Source organism: Rhodnius prolixus, unplaced genomic scaffold (genome assembly GCF_049639745.1).
Source record: "Rhodnius prolixus isolate KJV_2025 unplaced genomic scaffold, Rpr scaffold_4, whole genome shotgun sequence".
Lineage (NCBI taxonomy): Eukaryota > Metazoa > Arthropoda > Insecta > Hemiptera > Reduviidae > Rhodnius > Rhodnius prolixus.
In genome coordinates, this window is record NW_027411614.1 from 38,552,629 (window position 1) to 38,566,721 (window position 14,093).

Genomic DNA, 14,093 nt, shown 5'->3' on the forward strand with positions numbered 1-14,093 from the left:
TTCAATCTAAGTGCGATTCATTTTTTATTTTATTTTTTTAAAATTGAAATTTAAAAAAGTTTTTTTGAATTATATAAGAATTTTGATTATTTTTTTCTTGAGAGTGAAGCATAAAACATCTTTTATATATTTCACGAAGCACTTAGATTGTTTTTGTTTGTTTGTTCTTTTTTTAGCAAATATCCAAATATACTATTTAAAAATAAATAAATAAAAAAATTAGCACCAACATTCGAAAAAATTCATTTATTTATTTATTTATTTTAAATAAAGACGAATTTAGAATTGAATGAACAAGAAAATTTTTAAAAATTTTAATAAATCATTACCTGAAAGTTCACGTTCTTTGCAATAATGTTATTCGAACTCAAAAAGTTGGTTTCCGATAAAAATAAAACTATAATATTGAAATTATTCTTCGTTCATACCTACTAAATAAATATTTTTGATTTTGATACAACTTAAAAAAAAAGCTAAGTGAAATTTTCCATTTTCTGTTGATTGTGTATGCACAATATAATGACAATATTAAAAAAGGAATAATTATCTAGTGAAACCAGATTAAACTACAAGACCTAAAAAATGAGACTTGAACAGCCAATGAGAACTGGCAGTATTAAAGTGAGAACTGAACAGTTACAATTCTAAATCACTTTTTAAAACATTTTAACTTCCAGTTCAAAACATTGTTACATCAACAACAACAAAGTAAGTCAAATAAATTAAAAAGGCCACAAATTTTAAGAAAACTATGTTTTCGCTCCCTATAAAAGAGGAGAAATTTTTTATAAAGAACTGGTTACAAAAAAGAAATTATTATTTTTGAACCTACCGAATCACATCAGTCCTGCTCATTATGCTAACTTTCTATAGCGAATTATCAATTTCATTAATGCGTTGTTCCCTTTAAATTTTCTCAAGTAAAAGTAAAGTGAAAAATATTTATTACTTGAGCATCACTCTAAAAAACACCAGTTTTCAAAAAGGAAAATTCCCTAGCTATATAAAATCCAAAATTGTTTGTCTAAATAATGATACATGTATTTTGCGTGACGTTGGTTGAAGGAGAAGAGAGCCAGTGTGCCAACAGCACTACAAAGTTAAGTACAAGATTTGTTACCCTGAAGAGGACTGGTGCCTAACGGTGTGTATATAAAAGTATGCACTTCACTGCTACGACCGCTGGATACTACCTGCAACTTCGCTAATACAGGTTCTTTTATATCTTCTCGTCGGTACGGTGGGATTACACATACCAAGTGAGACTGGAAATAATAGGAAAATCCATATTATTTAAAAAAACAAAAAACAATATAAATGATCGAAAAATTACATATATATATCATTTTAATTAACTAACCTGTTGTAAAAACTCTTTATCTGGATGGACAAGTACTTCCCACGAACCTTCTGTACCAATATCGCCTTCGGAGAAGACTACTCTGGTGTCCTTTAAAAAATTTTTTCCTAATATAAACATTTCAAGTCCACCAGAGGCCGGACAAGTGCTCAGAGATTTTTTACAGATTTCAGGCACACCTGGAGGTTGAGCTAATTGGAAAAATACACAAAAAAAAATAGAAGTTAAAACGTTGATTTGACCCATCACAGCACGGAGGTTTGCCTTACATCTGATTGGTTCCGGATTTTCATACATCATCAAAGATTGTTTTATCAGTTGAGAACAGAAAATTTTATTTTCATTTACAAAGTTTCTGTCACACACTACATTTTCGTTTTTGATGGCCTGTCTTAGGCGGGATGAAAATCCGAAACCGGCCAGAATGAAAGCAATGTGTTTTGTACAGTTAAAATCCATTTAGGAAATATTTATTAATTTGTTATTTTCACAAAGTAGAAGAGTGAAACAAGGATGCTTACTACAAATTATTGGATGTGATGTAACTTGCAAAGTTTCAACAGTATTGTCATCATTTGTGATCACTGTTCTAAACACCATTCGACACCTTGTAGACTTCTTCTTGCTTCTTCCAGAACTTTCCTCTGGAAATCTATGTTCAACATCTACATTCCGTTCTTTTAATATACCAACGCAATCACATCTATTTAGGAATTAAACAATATTATAATTTTTGCCTTTGTTATAAAACATTAAATGAAATGAATACTAAATCTACCAACGTTGCAATCATGTCCTTAGAAGGCTCTAACTCTATTTCTATCAGAACAGTGCCATCAACTTTCTTTTCTACACATGGTGTAGAGTTCTTTCCGGATACTCGACACGCTTGGTAAAACATATGAGGCGCTACCCGCCCTTGATCAGTACCAATATATACTTCCAATGTGGCTGCTTTCTTGTAACCACTCAACTAAACAAACAAATTATTTAAAAGTACATTAGATTGGAATGGATGACTTAGAGGGTACAAAAAGTTTTTACAAATTTAGAATAAATATTTACCTTAACAATTGGAAATCCATTACCAGTGCGATCCTTTACTGCACCTCTAGATCCTTCAGTCTGATACCTGGCTCGATGTTGAGTCTCAGGTTGAGAGAGAATTTGAAGCTGGACCTTACCATCTCGACTTAACCCAACAGACTGACTAGTTATACACTGATTTCCACGTTTACCTCCTTTACCCACAGATACATTTTTACCTCCTCTTGAGCTAAATTAAAATAAAATCAAGATTTTTAGTGAAAATTAAATATTTATAGATATAAAAATTAATAAGAATGATATGACTTATATTAAACATATACGAGTATAATGATTTTTTTTTTTCACTTTATTTGTATATTTACAACTGCAACGATTGTTGCATCACGTAAATTTGATCTTACTGGTTCAGTTCTCTTGTAATGACATGGTTAGAGCAATCACCCACTGGTGAAACTCTTTTACAATGATTTAATCACAACAGATCTCTAGGCCATTTTCGCTTCAAGCGACGAGGAGGATTATCGGGAATATAATGCATTAAGTCCGAAATTCTAACTTCGGATGATGATACTCTTCCCTTTCATGGGACCTACACCCTTTTGCAGGGCAGGCGACAGTTTTCTCCTGTAAGAGCGGAGTACGGAGAAGATCTGCAGAGCTACGCTCTTGACTTCCAAGTATGCGGCAGCCAAAAAAAAAAAAAGTCTGTCTGGTCTATTAAAAACCGAAACAGATCGAATGGGAATAATTTCTATAGGCTGATGGGTTTCCCCCTAGGGCATTATAAACTCAGAAGGCACCTGAAGATGCCAATTGTAAAACATGAAAAGATAGAGGGAACTCTTCAATATACTAGCTAACCGACAGTCTAAGGAAGATTTTGATGCCTGGGAAGTTACCAAGCGTTAGAGAAGGATTGCTATTCCCTCTAGAACCCACTTAGATTCTGAGACTTTTTAGGTATATTAGGTAATTTAGGTATTAGATTAAAGGGTTTCGCCTGGCAACAGTAAGAGGGTACAATAATCTTATGGCCGCATGCAACATTATTCCCCGACGCGGAAACGGAGGATAGTAAAGGAAATTTAAACGATATTTGAGTTTTTCTTACAAATAAGCAACTTATCTAAGGATAAAACTCCTTTAACCATTTGAAACCTTTAAGTATTGATGGTTATAATGTTTATTTGAACCAATTTGAATTCTTATTTTCACTCTAGAAAATAAACTAAAAAATCATTCTACAAAACGTTAATTTTTCAAATCAATTTATTACTAACGTTACCAATACTTGAAATACAGTTCTTGTGTACATTAGTAGTGGAAGGAAAGTAACAAGTTAATGCTTAGAATTTCTGTGATATTTTTGTTGCATTTATTATCACCTTCATTTATTATCAAAGGTACGATTTTTTGTGTCCCTAAATATGAGGTACTTTGTCTCATAAAGTTTTAAACAATCATAGTAATTTACGTTCAACTAATTTGCTTATTTTCAAAATTAGATAAAAACTACTCACCAAACTGGGGAAATAGATGTGGTATGTGTGGGTAGTCTTGCCTGAGGGAATGTGAAATTGTCGTTTGCATTATCAGACTCAACTTTGATTTCCAATCGTTGGCGTTTTGCTTCACTTTCGCTTCCCCAAACGAACTGTTTAAAACAAAATATATATATATTACACCTTATGAAGCTAGAAAATGATTGTGATCAAGGTTTCAGCTTGAAAATAGTTCTAATTGAAGACATCACTAAAAACACACAAATGTGCTACTGTTACGATTATAATCAAAAATTACGGATAAAGTATGATCTCAAAAACCTTAAATTTATTTGACTTAAGAGAATGAGAAGGTAATGGCCAGAGAATGCCTTATTTGTGACTGGAGACTAGTTTATTGTACTTTGCAAATAAAATCTTCTCATAAATTTAAGGCCTGATGAGGACTGAGATTTTTTGTTATTATAGAATAATATGTTCATAACTTTATACGCTCACGCTAATGCTTTATTAGCTAAGTTTAAATTTAATATTCCTTGAAAATAAAATACGTTTTCGTGGGGTAAACTTTTAATCCAATCTGGAGCTTAATTGTTTTATTTAATCATAGTCGATGTCCCAAACCAGAACAGCTTTAGAACCTCTAATGTATTGTCTGAAATCTTTATGCAGGTGAAATGGATTCGCGTAATAATATGAATCTCTTTGTAGCTCATTTGTTACAAAACCGGAATCAGTTTAGTTCGAAAAATGTATTTAATATTGTATAAATATTATTACTTATACAGTTCGGAAAATAGTTATAGATAATAAATACGAATGCAATTCATTAGAGGAACGTACATCATGTTCAACGAAATTGGATTGTGTCCTTGGAACTTGAAATTCTAGGTGATGATCAAATCCAAGTCCTGAATCATTGGAATTGTCACAAGGATCCACATTAGTTACAGGAGCTGGAATTTCTTCTCGTTTTGTAGCTATAAACAAATAAAAAATATACCTTAAACCAAAATTGAAAATAAATAAAAACTACATAAATGTATATTTAAAAGTTGTTGAATAAATGAAATGCCCTAGGTAACGTAATTATCTACAATGCTATATAATTTTTAAATAATACTTCTTTAAATCATAGGAAAATTTTTGAAAGACGATTAAAGCTAATTATTCAAAGTTATTACTTGAAATTCTATGAAATAATTATTGCTGCAGCAAACGTTTAACAGTATATAAGTTCAAAAAATAAAAAAAATGTGTATTGTATAAAACATCAGTGAATATACAATTAAAGTTCTAAATATTTTTAATAAATTATCAAGAAGTAATTTAATTTCTATACAAATAAGGTGTTGACTAATATATTAAGCAGTAGTGTGAATTAGATGAATTTCTTGTAGAGATTTACAATAGTATTAAATTCAGATAGTAAGAAGACCAGAAGTGCAATGAACCTTTATTCAAATATATTTCTTATCAGTAATAGTGGGACCACCTACCGATACCCTTCTGATTTAAACGTTTGCTCGCCGCTCCTTTCATCCCCTTCCTGTGACCTTTTCCTTTTCCATTAAAGCCCTTTATTGTACCTGAAACATAACACATTCTTATGTCAGATTAAAATAACCTCAATAAAATGAAAATAACTAATAATAAGCAATTAATTTGTATTAATAATTACTTCTTGCATATTCTGAACACTGGTTTGATGGGTTTAGGACTTAAAAACTAGTTGTTCTCTACTGTCAAATGTTTCGGTATGGAGTTGTGTCGTGAATAGTAGCAGATATTACATGGAGGAGAGTGTGCTATGTGAGAGAAGTTTGACCCATAAGGAGGTTAGACTGGTTACAATCAGGTGAATGAACATTCGTACAAGCCTCCATCCATATGGATCATACTGCTCTCAAGTCATAACCTGCCAGATTGTCATCAGCCACAGATAAGGACAAACACCTACGCAGAAACGTTGTTAAATAGAAAAATATGAATTTTTAAGACCTAGAACCAACAAAACATTAATTTTATGGGCGTTCTTTGATCATTTTAAGTTATAATTCTAACAGTTAACGACTTGATCTTAGGCCGATCGTTAACAAAACCTTTAATAATCTTGTTTTGCATTACTTTGTCTTTTTACATCATTACTTTCAAAAAATTGTTCAAGTTGTGATTGAACAGAAGCGGTTTCTAGGCTTGGTTATTGGTCTAGGCTAGGAAATTATTTAATGGCAAATAGGGGAAGATAATAGTGAAGCAATTAGTTATCGCCTCTGCCTACACATATGATTGCAGTTGATCGTAAAAGCTCCCCCTGAGAAAATATGTATTACAAAGATGAATGTGATTCAAAGTTGCACTTCTCAAATTACTTTGAAGGAAAGTCTTTTTTACAGTTAGGATAACTGCTAAAGTCATTAATTCCTACACTGTCCCCATCCATCTCAGAGGATACTTTCGTGTTCTATGCCGATGAAACTTCTCCAGCAACTCTATTCAAATGGTGGCATGCCAATCATCCTGACCCAAAGTGGTGAGTGAGATTCCAAAATGGTGTTTTTTTTCCCTGATGTTAAGTAGAATATTAAGTGCTGTAGCGGCCTTCGAATACGTTTTTAACAACTTCATGGTTTAGAGACCTTAATTCCTCAACAGCACGTGGAGATAATGAATGGATCATTGTATAGTGTAATTAAGGCGCTATTTACTTTTTATTTCATGTTGATTCTAAGGTTCTTATGAAAAATTGAAGTGACTCTTTGGAAAAATTTGTTTTCCATGCCATGAATGGTTTTCTACAGGATTTGAATAAGCATGAACAGAAAAAAGTGATGTTTCTTCACTTAGAAGCCACACAAATCTAATAAAAGAAGTAGCTTAAAAGTTCTTTTTAGTTTATCTAACAAATCATTTAATAAACTTGGTTTATAGTAAAAACTTTTAACTGGTTACAAGATACCCACATATGATTATTCTACAAGCCGGCCATAAAAATAACTTCTATTCTATCTTATAATGTGACTCCAACTTCAGCCTCTATTTCTGATTTCTAATTCAGCTTATTTATATAAGAACTATCTTGCCTCAAAAAAAAATGAGTTAATAAATTCTATTAACTTAGTTTTCCCATTAAGTATTCATTTATATGTAAAAATAATAGGAGCGTAAGTTACATAACTTTGAAACAAATTATATTCCTTTATTTCTACGAATATTAAAGAAATAACGGTTTTTATACATAAATAATCTCATATTTTTCAGATATGAAAATATTCGGTAAATATTTGGGAGTTGGCTGTGACACTTTGAACCATGGTTGAAAAAGAGAGAAAAGAGGCAAGTAATAAATGATCATAAATATTAATACTAGTATAAATGTATTCTATTTCCAAAACATTATGTTTACGAAAAGCCTCCATAACACAAACTGGCACCTTATTAACGTCGATTTAAATCCAATTATCGATAAGTTATCGATATCTTCTTAAAATGAATTCCTTGAACAGATTAAATGGAATAAAAAAACTTAATTAGTTCTATTTTCCATTTACACTTCATATTTTCACTTTTCTTCGGCCTTGTTTATTTATTGTTTGGATTGCGTCCGTAATCAATGTTGGAAATTGTGTTCTGCATGAAGGGAGGAAAGAAAAAATATTGCAAGAATTGTTGATTGTTATGTTCGCTGATTTTGTTAATATAGTGGCAATACAGGTAGATAACTCCAAGATTTCTTGATCCTTTCCAACCTATTTTAGCGCTTTCTTCAGCCTTCTTCTATGCTAATGAAACAAAAACATTAAACCTCCAGTCTAGAGGAGGAATTGGCCCTTTTTATTGGTAGAAGACGTGGCAATAGTTCCTAAACAGTTCAGTCGGTTCTTCATATGGTGGATTTACTCCTTCGTAACATGCTCTCAGGTATTACGGAGGTTGTCATGACGTAGGAGCGTATTTTATCTGGTAGTCTGCAACTGTGGTACTCTACAGTAATTACAGTACAAGTAAAACTCTCCTATGAGTTGAGACATACATCAATGACACTTTTTCCTGGATAAATTTAAGGATAATTGTTTTGGGAAATAGGTTAGAATCTTTTAATTTCAACCTTTTAAGTAAAGCAAAACGAAGGAATCTTTACAAAATAATCATTAAATTTTCGTTACAATTAAAGCCCAAATGCCTGCGATACAAAAAAACAACTATCTCTTACAGCACGGGGAGCTGAATATGAGTCAAACTCAAAAATATAATAAATTTCACCAAATGTTCAATTTTGATCAGTTAAATCTATCAGTAGATCAATGTAGCAACAGAAGCCCATAAATAATGTGTTGGTTGTAATTATTAGTCCAAAATATCACTCTTTTTTTTCTTTAAGGCGCATCTATATCTGAGGTCATTGGCTCCCGGAGCTTATTCAGTGCACTGCCAGACTCTGGGCAGTATTCCCTCGTCACACGACAATACCTGACCATCACCAGACAGTGTTCTTTAAAGCTCTTAGGAAAAGACAATACAATGATACAGGTAGCCTTATTCGAACTAGGAATCTCTTCGTTATAATACAGTACACGCTAACCACTGTACCAACCCTAAACCTAATATCACTTTATTCTTTGGTATTTTTATATAATTTTCTTATACAAATTTTTTATTTTAATTCTTCATACACTTCCCAAATTTTGTTTTGAAATTATACAAAATTTGTCCACTGTTTTGTAGTTGAATTAGTGAAGATTAAACTTAAAAGGAGTTATTAAATATATATACAAATAAAACTAGAATTATTTAAATGTGGGATGAATATTGGGTTATGTAAGATGTGTGTACAATGTAGTCTGTGAACTGAGAGCAAAGTGGACAAACATTTAACAAACACTTTGAAGGTCAATTGGGAGCCATTTAGTGGGAGAGGCACCGGCCGACGCCGCTATTCCCGCTGCCCATCAGCGCTCTCCCTGGAGATCATACGTACTAACCACTTAATCAGTTCTGCTTTTTACAATCAAATTTTACTTATTATTAAACGACTTTCACAATACACTTATTGTAGTTTCTTTTATATTATCAGTTATTATTAAAACACTAAAAATACATCAATTATAAATTCATAAATTCTACAAAAACAAAGTAAAGAAAACGTTTAGTCTATCCATGGCTTCACCAGCGCTTTTTTTGTCTGTGGTTAGATTTTATTTAAACCAGGATTTTAATCTGTTCTTTTTTCTGTCTCTCTCTCAGGTTGAATGGGTACATAAAAAACCATTAAGGCATTGAAACCTGAAAACCTTTGTGCTCCAGTCTATGGTCTTTTTTGCATGCACTTTATACGACAATAGCCATCACTGCCGGCGTCCCTCTGCTAGTAGAATATTTTATTGTGCCACAAGATCCTCGAAATTGCCCAATTCTCTTACATTTTAAAGAGAACGATGATGAGTAGCATTTTCTGGAATATAGGAGTCCATACTTGGGCAAACTCTCCTTCACATCCCTTCCCATTACATACCCACCCTCTTGTAACAAATTCTCGAGTGTTTCAATTTAAACATCGTTATTTTTCTAAAAGAGTTCTAAAAATACAGGTTAAAGTGAAATAATCAATCTCACCAGTAAACTGAAAACAATCTTAAAAATAGATTTATCTGCCTAGTAAACTTAAAACTGAATCATACGCAGTTTTAAAGATTTTTCAATACCCACCATATCCATTTTACGAAGACACGCCCACTTTTTAATTTCTTAACTATTACGATTGCATTTAGTATATAAAAAAGAAAAAAGAATTTAATTACCATAAAAGTGTCAGCTACCCGCACTAGAAAGAACTCAGTAGAGCCCTCAAAAAGAAAAATTAAGTAACCACTGAACTATTTGGAAAGATTGTGGCACCTACTTTCGTTTCTAAATGGCCACCTCTGAAAACTTGGAAAGTTAATTTTCAAGATTTGGCTGAACTCATTACTTATCTTTACACCAGTAAGTGAAAGTAAAGCTGCAAATAAATAAATAAAAAGCCGTTTTTCGGTTAATTTCTAAATATAAAAATAAAATCAGATCTAAACCAACAGATAGTAATGACGCTCTAATTGTTTACCTTATCTTATCTTATTAATATTGTTTGCAGATAAATTCTAACGTAAATTTACGAACAAAAAAAAACTAAATGCATTTAACTTTTTAGTGGAAACAATCATTTCTAACTCAAATATTGATGAATGAGTGAATAAGAACTCAGAGAGAAATTGATTCGGACCACTACCAATAAGAATCAATAAATATAGAAATAAACAGCTGGTATATCAATTTGAATCAATTATCACAATCCATCATAACTTCTAAATTGTTTTTTTTATTGTACTTATTTCAATTTCTCTGAATCATTTGTTTTTATCATTTATAAATTGGTTGTTAATTTAATTATTTATAAAGTTTCGAATTTTTATTATTTCACCTACTAAGTGTAAATTTAAAGTTATTTTTGTCGGCAATATCTATATAGAACCTTCTTTTTAAGTTAGGGATCTAGCTGAACTTCAGAATACGATGTATTTCCACAATTTGCCAAAAATTCGCGTTTAACGCAACCGGATGGTGCTCTAACAAAATAGAGACAATACTACAATGACAATAAGCATGATGACAATAAGATGGACACAACAGCTACTGATTCTGGTGAAGAGATTAGATGCTTAAGTCGGTCTTAATCCTAGTAGGCCAGGGCATTCTTCCCCACCTCTCTTAAAGAGGATTATTAAGGTCCGAACTGACCCTTAGCAGAGTATCCGGGCCTCCTGCATGCAAGGGGATCGTTTTACAAGAAGCGAGAACTCACCGCTCTAGCTGGTTGATGAGCAACGCCCATTGGAAACAGAAGCTCTCTTAGGGCGGAACTCCCGCTTGGCCCATTTAAGGACGAACTGAACTCGTACAGCCAACACGTGGCTTATATGTATACCAAAAATATAACGTGCACCCAGGACGATCTATGGCAGTTGGCCTTGTCTAATCAATTATTTTAAATGGTTAGAATTTCCAAAATAAATCTACTATTCTAACCATGTAGTTTTAATAATTCGTAGGATGAAACGAAATTTGTGTTTTGAAAAAGATCGTACTGTAAAAGTAAAAAGTAAAGTAAGCGCCTATTTTTTCAGGCGGGGCTTAACGTCCAACTATCAATTAGGTGTCGTGGATGGAGGCGACTAGCAAACATACTTTACTGTAAATTTCTTTTATTAACCATTAAATAAAATCCAAGGCCTGGGAATCGAACCCGAGATCTCGCCTCTAACCGCTCGGCTACCGTGGCGCCTAAGATCGTACTGTCTCTATTCAGGTTTACAGGGATGTAAGTTGTAGGGAATCTTTCACAGCCACTGTGATCCACAATCACTGCTTGACGATAGTGGTTTTTGGTAGGGCCTGAAACTTGCCAGTTACACAGGATACGCATCCTGGGCCAAATTTACTTTTCAGAATCTTATCATATCACACAATTTATTTTTGAACAAGACATAAAGCAGTAATGGCAAAACCGAATATTTAGGATTTATCTCTGCTACTTGTGTTTAGGCATCTCTACGCAATAGGCTAAAACTGAAAGCGATCGGGGCCCCAATGAGAAACATTTGAAAACACGATTAAGAATTAGGATTACTTGACACTATTACTTAATAACACATTAACTATACAGAAAAACTTAGAATTAAGTAAGTTGTTTGTTTACAATATGCAAATGTGATCTTTGAAATACAGTCGACTCTCGATAAATCGAAATCCAAGGGACTACAAGAAAAATTCGAATTATCGAGACTTCGAATTATCATAAAGTTTGAATTATCAAGAAGGGGGAAAAAAATCGAATTATTAAGAGTTTTTATTATATATATATGTATGTAGATACGTATATTGAAAATACGTGTGAGCTTACCTAAGTTTTAGACATATATAGCCTCAAGTAAAAAAGTAAAAATAATGAAAACGACAAAAAAGAACAAAAAAATTACATATGTATTAACATTTCAATAAATAATAATATACATATGTACCTAATTTAAAAAATGAACAGTTTTTTGTTTCAATGTGGCTTGACTTAGTCAAGTGACTTAGGCTGGAAACATAGTGGAGCGGCGAGCAAAGCGGCGATGATAGCGAAGAGCGAAGCGGCAAAAACAAAAACTAGAAATAGATAGAGTTGCTCTATCTTCGCTTTGCTCGCCACTATGCGCGGTCCCATATGTTAACTTGTGTTTGATTTCGCCGCTTCGCTCTTCGCTATCATCGCCGCTTTGCTCGCCGCTCCACTATGTTTCCAGCCTTAGAATTGTAGAAAGCGTTGATGGTGGAATATTGAGAGTTTTGGCGATATCTTTTTTCTTCGAACCTCTTTTCACGGCCGCGTTAATTTTTTTTTTTTTTTTGTGGGACCACAGTAAGGGAGACGTACTTCCCATCGTGACAAACTAAGAAAGAGAATCGGAAAGTTAAACTGGGCTGAAAGGAGGGAAACATTACGCAGGAAATGAACAATAAGCGGAAAATGAGAAGTAAACATTACTAGGGAAAATTCGAATTATAAAGAGGGGAAGGTGGCCTCGCTCGAATTATAGAGCCTTCTCTCCCCCTGTTGTTAAGAAAAGGATTTCGAATTATCGAGCGCATTGATTTTTTTCGATTTACCGAAGTTAGCAACTGTAGAGTTCGAATTATCGAAAAATTCGAATTATCGAGTTTCGAATTATCGAGAGTCGACTGAATATGTAAGCTTAATGAATAGAATTAATTTTTTATAGCTTTATAATGGGATTTAATCTAAGTTAGAACATTTGGAGTAGAAGTTAATTACTTTTAATGGTATTTTGATATATTAGAATTTCAGACTACATTATGTTCTCTATAATTTGTGTTTTAGTGTCGAGTTGAAAACAACAAACTGATTGCAGTTTGATCCATTGTTTTTAGCACCCATCGGGCGTTATTCTTACAATTATAGTTCATTTATTACATTATTTATTTATTATTATTATTTGTTTATTTATTATAATAACAATTTTGGGGGGGGCAACAGGAAGTACAGCATTTGAATCAGATTTTGTCGAATTTAAAAATTTTCAAGGAATTCTCTAAATGCTAGCTTTGAGAAAGGTTCATTTGCATCGGGAAGAAAAGTAGTTTTTTAAAAAAACTGGTTTGTATTTTACTAGGTGAGCATAGCTAGATAGAAAAAAAATCTATCTAGCACCACGTGATTGATACTCATGTAGAATGTAATTCAAGACAGTAACACGGGATAAGGGTTAACTCATTCGGTTATAGAGGTGCTGATTATACAGATTTTTACTTAAATCTATGCTTTAGGACAGATTTCGATTAAATCTGGCGTATACATGCTTCAGTACAAACGCAGATTACTGCAAGAGAGGGATTGCAAATTTGACCTTACCCTAAGGAAAGATGTGAAAATATATCAAGAATAGAAACCAACCAATGTTATTCATTAATTAACAATTTATCTGTTTGTTTCGCTATTCTCTGAATTCTTAGATAAATACACAAAAATAAAGATACGATTAAGTCAGCAGTGCTGGATAATATCTTTGATTTTATCCGTCATGGCGCGCATGTTTATTGTAATCCCTGATCGATTTCGCTCCTTCATCCATCATTAGGGTAGTAGATTCATCAGTTTGGTGAAGGAATTAAAGAAGTTCTAATGTGATATCTGGTTTGGATGCCACCAACAATATGCTTTTCCACAAAATCAGTCAATTTTCTCAATAAAAGGGTTCCTTATCATGTTTTCTTTGATAAGGTACAGAAGTAGTTCAACAATATTCCTGGTAAATTCTACTAACAGCACTTCTGATCGAGTAGGGTGGTTGAACTTAACTCTGAAGTGCTCGTTTCAGGGTAATTTTAAGACTTATCAAACAATAAATTTTAAATAAGAAACAAATATTTGACTGAAATTCCAAATTTCGAGAAAGCTTTCTGACAGGAAGTCAATTTCCTTTCTGTGCAAAAGTTGGAAGTTTTAAGAAAATATAATTACATTAACTGTGCTTAGAGAAAAGAACCATGTAAGCTCATATTTCCGGCCAATTTCAAAACTTTGAATCTACCGCTACCATCTTCAACTCGGTACTAGGATTCTGAATAGCAACAAAACTTCAGGG

At 32.7% G+C, this 14,093-nt stretch overlaps 1 protein-coding gene across 1 annotated transcript in view; it reads right to left on the reverse strand.

Annotated features, from left to right (window-relative positions):
• Positions 1-14,093, reverse strand: part of NFAT (nuclear factor of activated T cells 3) — a 50,446-nt gene that overhangs the window by 8,830 nt on the left and 27,523 nt on the right. Inside the window, exons 2-9 of the mRNA XM_074132721.1 lie at positions 5,412-5,501; positions 4,756-4,892; positions 3,931-4,064; positions 2,426-2,636; positions 2,143-2,333; positions 1,882-2,063; positions 1,361-1,551; positions 1,121-1,265 (exon numbers count right to left, since the gene is read on the reverse strand). Coding sequence (XP_073988822.1) covers positions 1,121-1,265; positions 1,361-1,551; positions 1,882-2,063; positions 2,143-2,333; positions 2,426-2,636; positions 3,931-4,064; positions 4,756-4,892; positions 5,412-5,501 — 1,281 coding nt within the window. The remainder of the gene's footprint in view (positions 1-1,120; positions 1,266-1,360; positions 1,552-1,881; positions 2,064-2,142; positions 2,334-2,425; positions 2,637-3,930; positions 4,065-4,755; positions 4,893-5,411; positions 5,502-14,093) is intronic.